Raw genomic sequence first — 19,464 nt, forward strand, 5'->3', positions numbered from 1 at the left:
GCTGCTAATGATGTCCCTCTCCACATGGAATGCTTTAATATTCCACACAACGTTGCCTCAGCTCAGCCAATGAGAGCCAGAGACTTCATCAAAGCTGCTATTGTCCCAGATCCGTAGTGCATTATGATTTAGAATGACTAGATCTGGGTGAAAAGTAATTTGGCTTATAAAAGTGGTGTATCCTTCCACATCAGGAATAAAACTAGATTGGTCTTCCCTTATGCTTGTTTAGCCAACTATAACTTGTTGTTTACAGTCTCCTGTTGTAATTCGATCTCAAGGACAGTCACAAGAAAAGAAACAGTTTGATCTTCTCTCTGACCTTGGTTCAGACATATTTGCTGCTCCTGCTCCCCAGTCCACAGCTACAGCGAATTTTGCTAATTTTGCACATTTCAACAGTCATACAGGTAATAGTATTTTCCATTCCTGGATTTGATACTGATAACAAATATTTAAATCCAGCCCCTACACGTGCAAATAGTATAGTATTTTTTTTTTAAAAAAAAACGGTTTGAACAATTAGCTTCAATAAGAATGGTTAAATTTAACTGTTAAACTGAAATTGCCATTTTATCAGTGTATATATTAAGCAGAAAACTTAGTATGTGAAAAATCAGACTGCTTGGTCAGTCCCAGTTCTGAAGTAGCTGGCAGGTTGGCAGCTGCTGGCCAATATGAGGACCTTATTTATTGAAATTGTTTGCACACTACCTATTGTTTTCTTAGACATCTGACATTTCTGATCTATTATCGTTGAAAATTTTGGACTGGGAGTATACTCTATGTGGAATCTGAAATCAGAGATTATAATCTACTTACCAGTTAACTTTTTTAATTGTTCAAAGTGGTTTGAAAATGTTACCTCAGTAATTCTTACAGCGACTCTGTAAGGCAGGTCAGTATTCTTTTATTGCAGATGGAGGGGCGAAAGATAATGCCCAGAGCAGTCTGAGACGAGATTTGAATCAGGAACGTGACACCTCTCATAATTAACTATTATACCAGACCATATCTCAGTGTTTTAAGTTCAGTTCTGTTAATGCTAATAGTAATGTATGGGGAAAGAGTACTATTTGTGGCATTATAAGCAATGATATTGATGTGGCATTCTGTGGTGAGCAGCCATTACAGAAGAGGGGTTGGGAGCTGCCAGACCCTGGGCCAGATGTCACTCATGATACATCTGGTTTCAGCCCACAGTCTCTACTGCATGGCCCAATCCCATCCGCTTTTCATCCATGCTGGCTGCAGAGGGAGTGAAATTACCTGGGTGATTGCTCTGTCCCTCTCCCAGCAGCTTCCTCTGCTTCTGTGCTGGCTGCAGAGGAAGAGAAGCTTCTTTCTTCACAGTCATCAAGGAAGCAAAGTAGAAGCAAGCACAGAGTGTATCCTAGCTGCTTTGGATTTCATGTTACACAGTGACTCTCAGGACCTTCCTCTTTCAGTTTGTGTCTGCATGTGGGCAAGTGTGCATGCATAAAAAAGAATGAATGGATTATAGATTAATTTTGTGTGTGTGTGTGAGGGAATGTTTGTCTGGCCCTGCTCACTTTTAGCTCTCCCCCCCCCCCATGGCATGCATTTGCCAACAGATTACCCCTGAGTGAATGCATCTTTCAGTTGTGAGGGAAAGGTTCCCAACCCCTTGTGTTGAAGCTTTGTGGCTTTGCACTTGTGAGAGTGAAATCTCTGGCTGTCAAAGGGTGAAATCTCCAGTTGTGTAGGGGACAGAATAGTTTTTATCTTGGTTCTGTGAGACGGGAAACTTGCCAATTTAGCTGGGATTAAAACTTCAACTGGGGGTAGACTTTGAGCTGGAAAAGGTTTTGGAAATTTGCAGGACAATGAGCTCAGAAGCAAGAAGGTTAAATGAAGGGAGGACAGTAAGAATGCACTAAGAGAATAACGGGGTGGGGAGGACAGGTATAGAAAGACACCTCAGGAGAGGACAGGAAATTAAGAACAAGAGAAAAACTTCAGAGAAGACATTGTGCTATGTTGACAGAGGACATGTGATGGAAGGATGGAGGAGTGCAAGAGAAGCTTGTGAATATTTGGGACAGTTCAAAGAGTAAGACAAAGTTTTGAGGGCTGGAGACTGGTATCCAGAGTGCCAAAAAGGCTATAACGTTTGCTAGGTTTAGACTCTGATGGGAATTCTATGATCTCTGGCTTCTATGGTTACTTGAACCACTGTGACCTAGCAGCCCTAAAGGAACAGCAGAAAGAAGTGCCTAGTTTCACAGTGATTTGAATTCGCTAATCAACTTCTGGGAGTGATTCTAGGGAAGATGCATTCAAGTTTTGGTTAATTTTGTTGTGTTTTGTGTTGTGGGCAACTCACTAAAGTTGTGTGTAATTTATTACTTGCGTTATGTTTTTGATACTGTAAAGCAAAGGAAATCTTAAAGATCCTAATTTGCTTTGGGCACAATATTTGATAATGTTGTTCACCTTCCTTTTGGATTTTTATCTTAAAAGTCATGTTGGTTGTCTTGTCTCCCTTTAAGGCTCAGTGACTTCTTAAAGGCCAGGATCAGAGATCTCAAGGGGCTTGTGTATACCAAGTGAGGTTACTGACTTTCCATGGCATATTGTACAATGCTTATGAAGCGTTTCAGAGTTTCAAAAGCTGCTTGCTATGTGGCATTGGGATTTGCTGTTTAAGAAACAAACCAAAGCCCCCTTGGTGTACAGAACCTGCAGGATGCTTTGAGTCTCAGCCAAAATTATTATTATTATTATTATTATTTAGATTTAGATTTAGATTTATTAGTTGTTTGATTCCCAAAAGTCCCCAAGCAACTTGCATAATGTTACAAAATGTTTACAATTACAACTATACTTCTCAATGGCAAGCTGAAGCTGTATTAAATGGATGCCATAGTAACGATGAACAAAGATTCAACTGTCCCATCAATCTCTGACAGTGACCAGGAGTATAGTAGCACAAGATGGTGATATCCGAAAAGAACAGTTAAGCCAAATTGTTTGAGCTGGAATTTGCATACAGTAGGGTCCCACTCATATGGCAGGTTGCGTTCCAGGCCCCCGCCGAAAAGCGAAAACCACCGGAATGTGGGGCTCTACTGTATTCCAGCCGCCGGGCTCCAGCTGCTGGAGCGCACGATCAGCTGGAGTGCAGGAAGCTCCAGCCGCTGCGCTCCAGCTGGAGCTCCCCATGCTACAGCTGATCACCCTGCTGGCGCTGCCTCATTAGCGGGGCGCCAAAAAGCAGGGCCGTACTGTATTGGCTTTCTAAATATACTAGCTTCTTGGATGCTAGCTTTCAGAATAAAATGAGCACCATATTTATTCATGTTTGCCAAAATGTGTGTTTGAAGGTATTGTGATCAGCAGAAGTAATCTTTTCCCTTTTGCTGACTGACATGAGAGAGAAACATCAGAGTTAAATATCTTACACACATTCCATTGAAATAATTGAATCCCCATGTAGAAGAGTTCGGATTGGAGGGTATGACTTCAAGAACATTTGTCCATGTAGTATAACTTCATATGTCAGTGGCATGTTTGAGGTTCAGTTTTGCTACCCTCAAAGCCTGCCATAATCTGATTCAGTTTATGATCTGTTTTTGTTTTCATACCATTAACATGTTTTGTTCATTTGCAATTTACAGCGCAGAACTCTGCAAATGCAGGTTTTGCAAACTTTGATGCATTTGGACAGTCTAGTGGTTCGAGTAATTTTGGTGGTTTCCCCACAGCAAGTCAGTCTGCTTTTCATCACCAAAATACAGGTAGAAATGCTCTAACATTGTTAGCTTTCTTAATGTAAACTGATCTGGACACAATTTAGAATATCTTAACTTCTTCCTGCATCTAATTGTCTTAACACATGCACACTTGGAAGCTCTGGGGAAACCTGTAATGAATGCTGTCTTTTGGTTAATATGGATTTTTTTCTCGCATGAAGTTTTTGCACTGTAGCTTCTTAATTACCCTACACATGAAATATTTGTGTCATGTTGGTTGACATTGTAGAATATTGCCTAAGTTAAAAAGACTGTTTTCCATATTCTAAGATCATAAATACACTGCAACTAATGAAGAAAAATATTTGATGTTTTCAAAATCTCATGTGTAAGGGCTACTGCTTTGCTTTTTCTTTCATTTGGTCACGTATAATGTTTGCTTGTTTGACTTGCTTTCTTTTATCCTTTTCTTTTTCTAAGTGTGTTGTCTTAAGACTTTCTTTTAAAATTTTGTTTTTCCCTTTTGTTAACTTTAACCCCTCACACAATTTCTGGCTATCCAGCGTTCAGAACGCTTTCATCTAGCTGCAGTTTTGGTGAATTTACTACTTCCGCTTTCCCTCTCCAGGCTGTGCGCAGTAAGTTCCACCAAGGTGGGAAACTTAGCTCACTTCATTTACAATTCCATTTTTTTGTTTCCATTTCATTTCAAGCTTTTCTTATATTGCATGCATGGACTGCCTTCAAGTTGATTCCGACTTATGGCGACTCTATGAATAGGGTTTTCATGGTAAGCAGTATTCAGAGGTGGTTTACCATTGCCTTCCTCTGAGGCTGAGAGGAAGTGACTGGCCCACGGTCACCCAGTGAGCTTCATGGCTATGTGGGGATTCAAACCCTGGCCTCCCAGGTCATAGTCCAACACTCTAACCACTACGCCACACTGGCTCTCTTTCTTATATTAGTACTTGAATTAAAAGATGTTAGCTTGTCGTTTATTAGCTTAGTTGCAGTTGATTGAGTCTTCCCAATATAAACAGCTGAAGTCAAAGTTCTTTCTGCAAATTTATTTATTTATTATTTGATTTCTATCCCGCCCTTCCTCCCAGCAGGAGCCCAGGGTGGCAAATTGAACATGTGACTGAATTATCTGCATTTAGGAGAATCTACTAGTTTTAGAATAGCTATATAAGGCATGTCCAAACATCTAATAATTGAGGTTCTGAGGTGTTAGGGATGGAAAATGTTCTGATAAACTTTTGTAGAACTCATGCAAACAAGCTTTTTCAGCTGTTGTCATGAGTCAGATTGCCCAAGGCAAATGCTGGTCTCTGTGAGGAAAGAGACTGCATATCTATTATCCTTCACCAATGGGTCAGATATTCCTCAGTAGTTAAATACCACTTGGTGGCAGCAATTGAATGGAACTTTTTCAGTTTAGAATTGAAAACATCAAAAGTGTGATTGCCACAGGTACTGACGTGGATTTTGTTTTCTTTAAAAATGTGATGCAAGCCTCTGTTGTTCTCTTCAGCTATCTTTGTTCTTCACAGATAGCAACAGAGTGTGGGGTGCACACAGTAATAGTCTTTGGGAATAAACAAGTTAAAGTTACAGTAAAGCCTCCGGTTCCTTCATCTTTACTTCCTAACTTTATCTTTCTGCTTCTCTATCAGAAATTATCACAGATTGAACAATCATAGGAAGTCTTATTTAACTAAATTTGCAGTAGGAAATAGAAGATTAAAACAAGTACTTGCTGCTTATGTGAATCACTGAGGTTAGCTTTGTTGCAACAGTTATACCTGCAGCACTGTGCTGTAGTGTTGGCAAGCTAAGGCTTTTGGATTTTGGAAATACAAAATGGTCATCTTAACCAAATCAAGACCTGGGCATAGGAGAAGCTTCTTAAAATGTGTGACCCTTTAAACATATCCACACATGGTAACCAATAGCATTTGAAGAGACATTCATTGAGTTGGAAGTATCCATCATGTTTAACTTATTTTGTTACAGGTGGAAGCGCTGGATCAGTGAATGCTAACTTTGCACACTTTGATAACTTCCCTAAATCCTCCAGTACTGATTTTGGAGCCTTCAGTGCTTCTCAGACCAACACAACTGCAGTCAGTAAAGCTGCAGTGAATAAATCGAGCCTCCAGTCAGCAGATAAATACGCAGCTCTTGCTAATTTAGATAATATCTTCAGCACAGGGCAAGGTACTAATTCTTATTCTTTGACCTGTTCTCTTGCACTATTTATCATGGCAATAGTGGTGTTCTGTGATGTTATAGTAGGCATTTATGGAAATATTTATATGCTACCTTTTGGCCCCCATAAGGCCCCCCAAGGCAGTTCACAACAATACAACACAGTATGGATACAATAAAAAATGAGAACAGTAAAGCCACTATAAAAACTGAAAAACAGTAGCCAGCAAAATTAAAGCCCATTAAAAGCCAGGTGAAATTAAAATCTCATGACTGTTTACCTAAATAAGATTCTGAATGCTCTTCGCTGTTGTGAACATACCAGTCATATGTTGCTTACAAATTTGTTAATACTGGCAATCATGCAGGCATGCTGGATCTGGTAAAAGGAAAGTTAGCAGAGAAAAATATTGGTCCCTAGTGTGTTCAGCTCATTCTTCCATACCAGGATCCAGAGTGCCATTTGTACTCTGTCAGTTATTGGACGATGTCATGTCAGTGTCTGTAGGTGAAAACTAAGTTGATTTGATTGAGGAGAAACCTTCCAAGGAGTCATCTTTTTCAGTATAGTTAATGCCCTCAGAGAACTCAACATGTGGTAAGGATGGTATTGCCAGAAATAGTGATCTTTGAATCTGAATATTTTTTCAGACTTGTTTTCTACTTACTCTGCCTATTTTTTGTATCATTTTCACAATGATTTTCTCTTCCATAATAATACAAAAACCCTTTGACAGAGTTATAATAATGAATTTGTTACTGACTGTGATCTGGGGATTGATGTGTTCAGTTATATCTTGTCCTTTAGAAAGGCAAAGTAATCTGAAAGTTCACAAGATGACCACGCAGCCAAGTCCCCTTAAGAGTTTTTTTTAAGTAGAAATCTCTGTTCACAATAGTTACAGAAGGGTCTGTCATTCAAATATCTAGTGCATACTGCTGTACTAGCCACAAAGATGACTAGCTGACTTTATGTGGTATAGTGTTCCAGAATTTGTTACTGGATCACTGTCTATTGAAAATTCTCAGATTGCATAGTAGAGACCATTTTGGGCTAAAATCCAAGTATCAGTACCAATTATCTGGGAAGTTGTTATACTTCTATGCCACTTTTCCTCCAAGGAGGTTATGGCGGCATACATGGATCTCTTATTCCTACTGCCTTACTTTCCATTGTAGTTTTGAGAGTTGGGTTGTTTAAATTTGTTTTATTGTAATTTTAACTTTTGGTGACCTGCCCTGGTATCAAACAAATAATGACTGGTCCAAGATCAGACGGTAAGCTTCATGGCTGAGTAGGGATAGGAACACAAGTCTTTACAGTTCTCATCTGGCACTAGAACTACACCACACTGGTGGTTGACTCTATTACTCCCTTATAACATCTAAGGAATGTTAAATAAAGTAGGAATATACCTAGATTTGCATTTAGAGTTGAACATCTTTTGGAATAGCAAAGGAGCTTTTTGGAATGCAGTATTTCAAAATAATACCCCAGTCCTCTGTGCAATACATTTCTCATTAACTTTGAGTCCATTTAAAATTAGAATTATTAACAAGTTTGGCCAGTGATAGCAGCATCCTTTATTCTATTAGTCCATTTTTAAAAAATGGCGTAGGACTATAACTGTTATCTTAAAAATATAAAATTGCTGTATTTTATGTTTTGTGTTTTTGTGGATACTGTTGTATACTGCCCTGATATGTTGTATGAGAGTTGCAGTCTATAAATAATGTAATAAGTAAACAAATAAAATCTAACTAAAATAAATAGATAGTAATACAAACCAATCATTAGTTATCTCCTTTGATTTGGCCAATTAAAAAAAACATGTTTGTCAAAAAGGGCTTCATTTTCTGCAGCCTAGGTAGGACAGAACCCCATATCAGTGAGGCAACTAACAGGATCCTCACTAAGCATTCTTCCTCATCTTATTGGGTGCTTGTACAATAATTTTGGGAAGCTACCTCCCACTGAGTTTAAGGACTTTAGGGTACATGATTGTGGGGTACTTAACTACCATAATTTAAAGGACATTTCCTAAGCAAAAATTAACAACTGTTACCTGCACTCTTATTTTAAGATTTTGGTGCTGTTACAAGTTTAACCCTACAGAATAACTGTTGTATTGAGCTGTTTTGGGTTGAAGCAATTTAGCTGATTATTGGTTATGTGAGTTTAATCTTCTTGGCTTGGTACCTTATTAAATTTGCAATATGTTAGACAAAAACAATGGATATTTATTAAGGTGAAATCCAGTGGTGTTTGTGTGAGCCGAACAGATCTTCTCATGCAGATTTCACCTTCCTCCGTGTGAGCCCCCCATATTTGCTCTGGAGGGTTTTGGGGGACTCCCTGGAAAGATCAGGGGTGGGAAGAAGAGAGGAAGGGGAAGACCTGTTGTGTAAGCAGAAGCCTTCTTGTGCAGTGTTGGGTTTTATCCCAAGTTCTTTTGACATCTGAGTCCATGTTCCTTTCATTTTCCCGAGATACTCAATAGAAAATGGGTGGGTCACCACATGACAGTTTCTTCAAATGGCTGTTACCATGTGATGAGCTATTCATGTGCATTGGCTAGTGGCTGTTCACTTGTATCAGTAGATTGTTCAGTAAAAATGTTGCTAACTTATGCTCTAAAGCAATCTAGTGTGTGGATTTTTAATCTGATATCTTTTTTCCTAGGTGGTAGTGAGCAAGGAGGTAGCTTTGGTGCTGCCAGTACAGCGCCAGCAGGTCCCACTGTGTCAGCCCCAAGTCAGCCAAGTACATCTTCAGACAAGTATGCAGCTCTAGCAGAATTAGACAGTGTGTTCAGCTCCACATCAACCTCTAGTAATGCATATACTTCCACCAGTAATGTTAGCAGGTACTCTTTCTTTATAGAAGTTAATGTAAGTCAATAGTGTTTACAAATAGCACAAATAACATGGTCCTCATTTGAAGTGCAGTTACTGAAAATCCATAGTTTAAATTTTGTATTTTCAGTTACAGCATGGGGCGGGAGGGTATCGACAGATTGGTTTACTAAAATGAAAGGATTCATGTTAGCTATAAACATTGCTAACTTGAAGTTGGAAGAATAAAAATGAAACAAATATACTGGCTAGCAGGGAAAACACTTGCAGCATTCTCAGTGCTGCAGTCCTATAGATGTTTACCTGGGAGTAAGTCCTGTTGAGTTCAATAAGGCTTACTTTTGAGAACATGTATAAGATTGCTTTAAGTTATTTTCAGAGACAAGCCATTTATATGAATATTTGCATTGGTTATAATGACATAACTGGTTTAAATCTTGATAGTGAGAGATTTGCAAAGCTTGGTTCTAGTCAAATCGAAAGATACTTGTAGTAACTGTCTAGAAGTGCAAGTTTCTGCTTGACACCTTATCTAAGTTTATTTTGTGGTGTTGGTGTGAATACTTTGGCTCCTGGGGGGAAAAGGTTTCTGATTTAGCATCAGTTAGCTTTTGACTTGTGCTTTAAGAGTGGTTGAACTAAATGGAACCAATAGTTATTTCCATAATGTGATTGAACATTCTTCTGTGTTTTCTCATGCAGTAATTAGCTATAGGTGTCTAATTGTTAAATAATTGGCCCTGATGTTGATGAATGTGAATTATTTTCAGTAATGCTTTTGGAACAGTATCTGTGGGTGCTAATACACAGACACAGCCTACGTCATCAAGCGGTCCTGCTCAGTTTGGAGGTATTGTAAAACATTACTAAACAATCTTGCTAACCTGTGTTTGAGATATCCAGCTGCAGGACCCCATTTATTTTCCTGTATCAATAGATATACCCTACCCGTAAAGGCAAATTGATGTACTAGTCATGCTGGGTTCCTCTTTAATCTAACAAGAAAATGATAAAAACATATCTTAAACTTAATGTTGATGTACTGTGTTCTTATCAGCAATTTGAGAGGTGTATAGTGTGTTAAAAATGTCAATTCTTAATTTTTCAGCAACGCCATCCACAAATCCATTTGTGGCTGCCCCTGTAGCCGCAGTAGCACCTTCAACAAACCCATTCCAGACCAATAGCAGAGCAGCAACAGGTTAGAAAAAGAAAACATGCTATGTGTTTAATAACAATTCATGTCTTTTACTTCTGCAACTATAGATTTTTAACTTTGAGGCAGACAAGCATGCTAATTATAGTTAGGCTGTTCAGAAATCAGATGCTTAATTTTGTTGTTTGACCCAGATGGATAAAGATACAATTAGGAACAGGCAACATGCATAAGTCAAGATACAAATCTTCCACTTCCTGCTTTTTCAAGTATAAATCTGTTCAATAACATATTTGTGTTTCAGGCATTTACATTGTACTGCTATCTTTAGAACACTTTTAAATTTTGGATTTCCTTTAGTATATAACATATGTAATAAAATGTACCTTTATCCTTGTCCCTTTTTGGCCATTTTGCAAAATATAACTTTTATAGTTTCTGTATTAGAGGAATGAATTTGACTTTGTTAAAATATGTTGTCAATTTCAGCAAAATGACTTCCATATAGTTCTCTGTATGAAGTATTCTGAAAAATTTAAATGGTGGTTTGAATACTGACTATTCTGTCATGCAAAAATATTTCTTGAAGAAATTGTTTATAAATCATTTGACAGTTTCTGATCTCTTTATGACTTCCCATAAGGCCTCTCAGGAGCAATGCACTCTCACATATTTCCTCAGGCTCACTTTGGTAGGTGGCCACATTTTGTATAAGTTTTGTGTGGCTAACTGTCCATTTGCTTGTGAAAGCTTACTGGTTTTTCTGCATGTACAACTTTTTCAACCCTCCTTCCATATTTTGAAATGGAGTGGGCATGGATGGAGATGCACCTCAAATACATGATGACATTACTTGGTGTAAAATGTCCTAACATTTACACCTCAATCCTAAACACACATACTCAAAAGTATATGCCATGTATTTCATTGGGACTTGCTGTCAAGTAATTGCGTTTAGGATTGCAAGCTAAAATTGTTGTCTTACGTCCATGGTCGTTAGTAGGTGTGTAGAAAAATGAGTGAGTTCTGAAGCTTGTGATCATAGTAGCTCAAGTGAAACGAATAATAATGCCAAATCATTGTTTCACAATGTGTTTGACTTTGCTATTTTAGCAAGCTTCACTGTTCAGTATCCTCTCTGCTAATAGTAGCTTGTGTAAGTTCTGCTGGTGCACTATTTGTATCTTGTCTATTTTATATTCATGTGTGCCTTTTTATTCCACAATTCACTTCACTTAGCTCTTATGTCTTGTCTTTCCTGTCTAGCCATAACTATTGGTAGATATGGTGATGTAGAATTTATTTCAGATCCCAATAACAAAGTGGAGATAAGTTCTGTAAACAAAGAAACAATAGTTACTAGTTCAATAAAATAATTTTCTAAATGTTTTTGTGAAACTTTAATGTATCTAATAATATGCAAAACTTAAAATACTAGACTGCTTCACATGCAGTGCTTCAACTGAATGGTATTTCTTTACTGTGGCCAGTATCAAGAGATTTTTCTTGTTCAAGAAAAATGTTCCCTCAGTTTATTGGGCAGATGGATGAGAGTTAAAGTAAAAATTAATTGAAGTAGCCCAATCAAGTAGCTCTTGGATCTTGGCCACTGCTATATATTGGACAGAATTTAATAGTGGTTTGCACCTCAGTGGTCAATTAACAGTGTTCTAATGTTTTCGGCTCAATTTCTGAAAGTGTTCTTGAATTACTGAGCTAAATGGCTCCTTTGCATTCTTAAAATGAGATGCTTGTTCTCTAGTGTCTACCTAAAAATCCGGTCGAAAATCAGTAAAAATATTTTTGTTGTACACTGAAAATCACATAGCTGTTGTCTATGATAGCTTGATATTCCGTATTCTATTTTAAGAAAAACATTTGGAAATATCTAGGTGTAAATACTGGCAAATGTTATGTTGTCAAAAGGTGCAGACCAAACACATTTTTGTCTATGTTCCTAGCTTCTGGCTTAATGGTTTTAAGGCTAGCCATGTGACTGGTTCTTTCACAATGGATTCTGAGGAAATGCTGCTAATTGTGACTTCATAGTAAACCATAGTTCAAAAGTAATTGAATGCTACATTTCCCTTACCAGCAGCAACATTTGGCACAGCATCCATGAGTATGCCTGCAGGATTTGGAACAACTGCCTCATACAGTCTTCCTACAAGCTTTAGTGGTAACTTCCAACAGCCTGCATTCCCAGCTCAGGCAGCCTTTCCTCAAGCTGCTTTCACTCAGCAACCTAATGGTAAATGCTTGCATGTTACGTTTTTAGTTTGTTTCAACAGGTTAGATTACAATAATAATTTGTGGATGTTTTAGAGGCTGAGATTATTAATCTCAAGAGGTTTTTGTCTGTCCTGTGTCACATTTCATCAGTTGAATGTTACATTGTAGTCTCAGAATATCACTGGTAATATAATGCTTGTGCAGAGAGGAGGGTGAAGCAGTTCACCTGATCAGCATATTTGCATATTTTATATGCTCACATGCACTTTTCTTAAACACAGACATAATTGTCAATGTGAAATTGATTTTATTAGTTTGAACTGTTTTTATTGTGTTATAATTTTTTGTAAGTTTTTTCTTTTATAAAGAAAAGGGGGGCATTTTTTAAATTGTGTGGCCCTAGCAAAATCTTATAATCACAGCTAAGTTGCTACTTAGGAAATACAGGAAATGTATTCAGATTTTTACACTTGAACAATCTCACAGCTATACTACTGCATGATTAAATAACTTAGTTTCTGCACAATTTCATACCAGGAAAATGTCTTTTAAATTGTCCGATATGTACTTTCCCTGGATTTTCCTAACTAGCATTTTTATATTTCAGACACACCTAGGGCCCTAGCCTTGAAGTGGTGGAAACAGGAGAATATTGGGATGGTTGTATTAAACACTTCCCTGAGTACACAGAGAGCAGTTCAAATTGTATTTTTAATTTAATTTAATCTAATCTAAATCATTTGAGAGAGAAACATGAAGGTGGCTCTAGGAAATACCTATATGCTACTTATGTTGATCTGACAGCCTTTGAAAGAATAAAAGGAGAGAATTTATGGGATGGATAAATGCCTGTTAATTTTAATTAAAAACCTGTACACAGGTACTACGCTCAAAGTCAGAATAGGTAGGGAAGGCCAGTTGTCAGAGGAAATTAACTCAACCAAAACAGTAAGACAAGGCTTTTTGCTAGCTCCCTTTCTGTTCAGTATATATATATATGTGAATAACATCATTGACCAACTAGCTGAGGAATCCAACTTTCCAGTAGCTGGAGGTTCACAGAAATTGAATATACAGCTATATGTAGACAATATGGTCTTGTTATCCCAGATTCAAATTGGTATGAGATCTTTCAGGGACATATGTAATAAGAAACAGTTATGTATGAATTATGCTAAGACCAAGGTTATGGTAATTGGCATCCATGTGATTAAACATAGACAGTCACCACCAGAACAGTCTAATAGATTTAACTATTTGTGGATTTGTTTTGCTTGAAATGGCCCTTGGAAGTCACTGGCAGGCTGACAAACTAAAAGTTCAAAGTTCAGTGAAGTTGGTGTTAAAATTTGCCAGAGTGAAGGATGGGAGTTCAGTGGTGCCAGCTTGTAAGAGTTGTTGCTGCTAAGGTTATTCCTCAGGTGACATATGAGGCGGAAATGTGGGATATTCTGCAGCTAATTCAGCTACAGAATAAATTTGTATTTTATTGGGTATCCCACCAGGAATGCCCGCCGCCTATCTCCAGGCAGAATGCCAATTTTAGATTTTATTTTGAGGTCCATATTCTTTTATTTCATAATATTTTGCAAATGAACAGGTCAAACAGTGTATAGCAAGGCAGCCACATTAATCTTTTCAAAATATCTGGATAACTAGTAGTAAAGAAATTACTGAGGAAATATGGATTCAACTCAGAGGCCCTTTTTGCTGCCAAAATGCAATCTAGCTGATGCAATATTAAAGAGCAGCTCCAAGGTCTCTCTGAAAAACAGGATATGGATGCAATTAGTTCATCCAGTTTTTCTAATACTTTCCCCATTTTAAAATAGCACCATAGGGAAGAAAAATATTTGTGTGAGCCAAATCTACCTTTTTCTCGAAGGGAATTTACAGCCCTGCATTTCCAAATAATGAAAACTAATTTATTGTAAGGGAGATTTAAGAAAATCCTTAGAGCTTAGAGTTTCTGCATCTGCAGCAACCATTGTGGGGGAGAGGACACTATATGTTATACTGTAAATTGTATGAAACACCTAGGCAAAAACACTTGGATAAGCTTTTAGTGATGTGGATAAGATCAAATATTTGCTGTCCAGTATGGACAGGCTTGTAATGTTTAATACAGCTCAATTTGCAGTGGAGGCTGTTCAACTTAAACAATGGTCAGTCTCAAGATTTAAGATTTGTGTTTCTATCTTTTGGGTTGTTGTATTTGATAGGTTTTGATGCTTATGTGTAATTAAATTTTCTTTGTATTTTATTTGGCTACAACCTGTATTTGGTTTCCTTATTAATAAATTTAATTTGAATTTACATTATTTTGTATAAGGAAACAAGTCAATGAAGTGACATTTGTTACATGGCAGTTAGTGGTAATGGATCCAATCCCGTTTTGATTGGGGTCAAATATTTTATTGAGAATTGCTGACAACTGAGAGTAGGTGCACATTGTGATTCTTGGGTTACTAGTCTAAAGTTAACTTCTGATATTTTATTACAAAGGAGCCAGCTTTGCTGCATTTGGACAGGCAAAACCAGTAGTAACCCCATTTGGGCAAGTTACAGCTGTTGGAGTATCTAGTAATCCGTTTATGGTAAGTGAACAATAATGATTTAGTATTCTTCTTGGTTAGGAGGAAGCTTTTTCTGTTATTACTGACTTCTGTTCAATGGGGGGAGGATCATTTATTAACCATGCTGTTGAAGCTTGTGATTTTGTATATTTTGGGTCATACTCATTCCAAAGAGATACAAAAAGTAAAACTTTCACCACCCCTGTGTATTTTATTTATTTATTATTTGATTTATATCCCGCCCTTCCTCCCAGCAGGAGCCCAGTATTTCCCTATATTAGAGGTACATTTCCATGATGTTAGCTCTGTCCTCTGTTGCATATTTACTAGAAGTGTATTATAGAGAGTTGGCCCAGTTACAAGAAATGGGGGGAAAAAAAGCTTTGTCCGGATAGCATGTTTTACATTTGGCTTTTTGTATTTTGTGTGTGTGACATTTTTCTCTTGTTTTCTCTAGGCAGGTGCACCAGCAGGTCAATTTCCAACAGGAAGCTCATCAACCAATCCTTTCTTATAGCCTTATAGACACTTTTCCTAAAAGAACTCTTATGTGATCACACAACATCTCTGCGCCTCTTGCACTATTGTCTTGTTTCACTGATCTTAGCTTTAAACACAAGAGAACTCTTTCAAAAGAATAAAAAAGCCTGCATTGTCTATTAAAACCAAGAAACACCAGGTAATGTGCAAAACGGGGCTGTGAAAACATCCTTTTATCTGTGCATTGGCAGGAGAATGTTAACGGTGTCATGTATATTAAAATTGGCTAATAAGTTATTGCAGGTCATTATGCTGCAGTACTGTACATATTTTTTTCCTTAGGAATTAGTTATTTGTGCATATCAGTATTTGTAACTTTTAACACATTGTTATGTGAAAAACGTTACTGGGGGAAATAGAATCAGTCACTTTAAGGTGCTGTCATATCTCTTGGAATGAATGACCTACATCATTTTAACCATTGCTGTTTGAAGTTATGAGTTCAAAATCGAAGGTTTTATTCATTTCTTGAAGTGTTTTTCCTTACCTAAAGAGCTCTTCTATTTATACATGCCTAAATTCTCTATAATGTAGAGGGATACCTGTCTGCATAATAAAGCTGATCATGTTTTGCTACAGTTTGCAGGTGGAAAAAAATAAATATTAGAAAAAGCATGTTTGTCTGTGAGCATTTGCCCTTAACCAATTTTGTTAAATCTTTAGGAATGCTTCCAAGATGTGATACTTTCACAGCTGCTTTGGTAATATTGTGAACTGCAATCTGCTAGGCATTAGGAAGCACTCTTACTGATCAGTCAATAAAACTGGTGTGGGGAACCCCAGTCTGCAGGCTACTTCAAGCCCACAGCATTATTTGGCTTTTCAGATGCCATGGAACCACTCCACTGCATGTATTGCTTCCTCTTCCCTAGTTTGTGTGTATTGGTGGAGGGGAGAGAAAAGATGACATAGTGAGTCCTGAGGGGGCAAAGGTGTGCCTGTAAAGGAACCCTGTCACCTTTCAGTGAGCAGATAGGCAGAGGGGAGTAAATGGAGTGGAAAAGCCATCTGCATGCAATACAAATCAGGCTTAATGGGAGGAACGGTGGTCCAGTTGAGAGGGTGAGCAGAAAATGGGACAGCCCCACTGCCTTGCAGTGAGCTGCGGAACGTTGGGGAAGGCAAATGGAAGAAGCTTTCCTGTGTAGAGAAGGGGGGGAGGAATGAGCCCTGTTGCCTTGGAATGAGATGGTAAGAGGATGGGAAAGCTCTCTGCGAACTTCCTATATAAGGTGGAAGGGAACCACAAAAAATAAGCATGAACCCCATTGCCTTCTGTGTAATGCCCACTTCTTGGCGCTGGTCCTCATGAGACTTTTCCTGCGGGTCAGTAACCTTTAATAGAAAACAGGTTCCCTACCCCCAATAAAATATCAAAATGTCATTTAAATAACATCCCAGAAGCATATAAAGATCAAATAAGGAACAGATTTGAGGTTTTAAACTTAGTTGACACAGAACCAGAAGAACTGTGGAATGAAGTCAGAGACGTTATCAGGGAAGAATGCAAAAAGACAATACCTCTAGTTATTAAAAAGAGAAAGACCTCAATGGATGACTGAAGAAACTCTTAAAATGGTTAAAGAGAGAAGGAAAGCAAAAGCAAAAGGAGATAGAAACACAGTCAGAACCCTAAATGCAACAATACAGCGACTCGTAAGAAGGGACAAAGAACTATTACAATAGTTACTGTATAGAAATAGAAGAGGACAACCAAAAGGGTAGAACAAGAGCCCTATTCCAAAAGATTAGAGAAATGAAAGGGAAATTTAAACCAAGAGTAGGGATGTTGAATAATGAACCAGGGGAACACACTGACTGACCAAGATGAAATAAAAGGAAGATGGAAGCAATACATTGAAGAACTCTATAAAAGAGATGCCAGGATGACAAATTCATTCATGGGGGAACCATATGATGAAGAACCAGAGATTTTAGAATGCAAGGTGAAAGCTGCTCTTAAAATACTTGGAAGAAACAAATCACCAGGAACAGATGGCATACCAATAGAGTTACTACAAGGTACTGAGACTAAATCTGTCCAAATTTTGACAAAAAATTGTCAAGAAATATGGAAAACTAAACAATGGCCCACAGACTGGAAGTGTTTCATATACATCCCAATTCCAAAGAAAGGGGATCCCAAGGAATGCAGTAATTATCAAACTATTGCCTTAATATCCCATGCAAGTAAAGTAATGCTCAAGATTCTACAACAAAGGCTCTTAGTATATATGGAGTGAGAAATGCCAGATGTCCAAGCTGGATTTAGAAAGGCAAGAGGCACCGGAGATCATATTGAAAACATACGTTGGATAATGGAACAGACCAAGGAATTTCAGAAGAAAATCACCCTGTGCTTTATAGATTACAGCAAAGCCTTTGACTGTGTAGATCATGAAAAACTATGGAATGCTTTAAAAGTAATGGGAGTGCCACAGCATCTGATTGTCCTGATATACAACCTATACTCTGCACAAGAGGCTACTGCAAGGACAAAATATGGAGAAACCAATTGGTTCCCCATCGGAAAGGGTGTGAGACGGGTGTATTTTATCACCCTATTTATTTAATCTGTATGCAGAACATATCATATGGAAAGTAGGATTGGACCAAGATGAAGCAGGTGTGAAAATTGGAGGGAGAAATATCAATTTAAGATATGCAGACGATACCATACTACTAGCAGAAACCAGTAATGATTTGAAACAAATGTTGATGAAAGTTAAAGGGGAAAGCACAAAAGCAGGACTACAGCTGAACGTCATGGACAGATCACCGCCTATTGAGGTTCAGGCTCACAATGTGTTCTCCCCTCTGCAAGGGTGGAGGACCAATTAAAATGGTCCGTCCCCAGAGACTGATGGATCCTGAGGGTTTTCAAAAGGCTCTGGGGAATTTTCCGGCTTATAAAACTGACGCTCCTGTCAAAACCCTGGTCACTCTGTGGAATACGGAAATGACCCGGGCAGTTGACACGATCACCCCGGTGCGCCCTCTCCACTGCAGAACTCAATTGGCTCCTTGGTATACCTCAGAGTTAAGAGTGATGAAGCAAGATAGGAGACGGCTTGAGTGCAAATGGAGATGAACTCCCGACGCCTGTAGTCTTGCACTTGTGAGGGCCTCTACCAAACTCTATGTGAAGGCAGTGAGAGCAGCAAAGAAGCAGTACTTTGCTGCCTCCATTCAGTCATCTTCTAACCGCCCAGCGAAACTTTATAAAGTTGTCCGGGGACTTTTACACTCTGGTCCTCGGGACGCAATGACACCATCAATAGCCCGCTGTAACGAGTTTGCGAGACACTTCCAAGACAAGATTATTAACATCCGCCGGGACCTTGACTCCAATATTGCTGCAGCTGAATCCAATGAGGTGTCCGGAGCACAGTCTTGTCTTGTTTTATTGGATGAGTTTCAGTTGGTACAGCTCGAGGATGTGGACAAAGCGCTTGGACAGGTGCAGGCGACCACTTCTGCTCTGGATCCTTGCCCCTCGTGGCTAATAAAAGCTAGCAGAAATGGAACAGCCGGCTGGGCCAAGGAGGTGATTAATGCCTCTTTACGAGAGGGAGTGGTCCCACTCTGCCTAAAGCAGGCGGTGGTGAGACCGCTCCTAAAAAATCCTCCTTGGACCCTGACAATCTTGACAACTATAGACCGGTAGCTAATGTTCCTTTTCTGGGCAAGGTCCTAGAGCGTGTGGTTGCTCGCCAGCTCCAGGTTCTTTTGGATGAAACTGATTATCTGGATCCATTTCAATCGGGCTTTCGGCCGGGGTTTGGTACAGAAACGGCCTTGGTGCCCTGTATGATGACCTCTGTCGGGAGAGGGACAGAGGGAGTGTAACTCTGTTGATTCTCCTTGATCTCTCAGCGGCTTTTGATACCATCGACCATGGTATCCTTCTGAGGCGACTTGCGGATTTGGGAGTTGGAGGCACTGCTTGGCAGTGGCTGTACTCCTACCTCGACAACCATCTCCAGAAGGTGGTGCTTGGGGAGCATTAATCGAGGCCCTGGGTACTCCAATATGGGGTCCCGCAGGGCTCAGTTCTGTCCCCCATGCTCTTTAATATCTATATGAAGCCGCTGGGTGAGGTCATTAGGAGTTTTGGAGTGCGTTTTCAGCAATATGCTGATGATACGCAGCTCTATTTCTCCTTTTCATCTTCTTC

The 19,464-nt window shown here is 38.8% G+C and overlaps 1 protein-coding gene across 7 annotated transcripts in view; it reads left to right on the forward strand.

The window, feature by feature from the left end:
• AGFG1 (ArfGAP with FG repeats 1) overlaps nucleotides 1-15,902 on the forward strand; it is a 28,437-nt gene extending 12,535 nt beyond the window's left edge. For 2 of the 7 annotated variants that reach the window (XM_061636846.1, XM_061636851.1), the window contains 9 exons: nucleotides 257-410; nucleotides 3,642-3,761; nucleotides 5,733-5,936; nucleotides 8,611-8,794; nucleotides 9,554-9,633; nucleotides 9,892-9,984; nucleotides 12,035-12,190; nucleotides 14,677-14,768; nucleotides 15,205-15,902. In XM_061636846.1, the coding sequence (XP_061492830.1) occupies nucleotides 257-410; nucleotides 3,642-3,761; nucleotides 5,733-5,936; nucleotides 8,611-8,794; nucleotides 9,554-9,633; nucleotides 9,892-9,984; nucleotides 12,035-12,190; nucleotides 14,677-14,768; nucleotides 15,205-15,264 (1,143 nt within the window). In that variant the 3' untranslated portion in view covers nucleotides 15,265-15,902. Of the gene's footprint in view, nucleotides 1-256; nucleotides 411-3,641; nucleotides 3,762-4,279; nucleotides 4,370-5,732; nucleotides 5,937-8,610; nucleotides 8,795-9,553; nucleotides 9,634-9,891; nucleotides 9,985-12,034; nucleotides 12,191-14,676; nucleotides 14,769-15,204 lie in introns of all 7 variants that reach the window. The other 5 variants (XM_061636853.1, XM_061636847.1, XM_061636848.1 and 2 more) reach the window with 5 other exon arrangements.
• The last annotated feature ends 3,562 nt before the right edge of the window (nucleotides 15,903-19,464 follow it).

This window comes from Rhineura floridana, chromosome 7 (assembly GCF_030035675.1).
Source record: "Rhineura floridana isolate rRhiFlo1 chromosome 7, rRhiFlo1.hap2, whole genome shotgun sequence".
NCBI classification, from domain to species: Eukaryota; Metazoa; Chordata; class Lepidosauria; order Squamata; family Rhineuridae; genus Rhineura; species Rhineura floridana.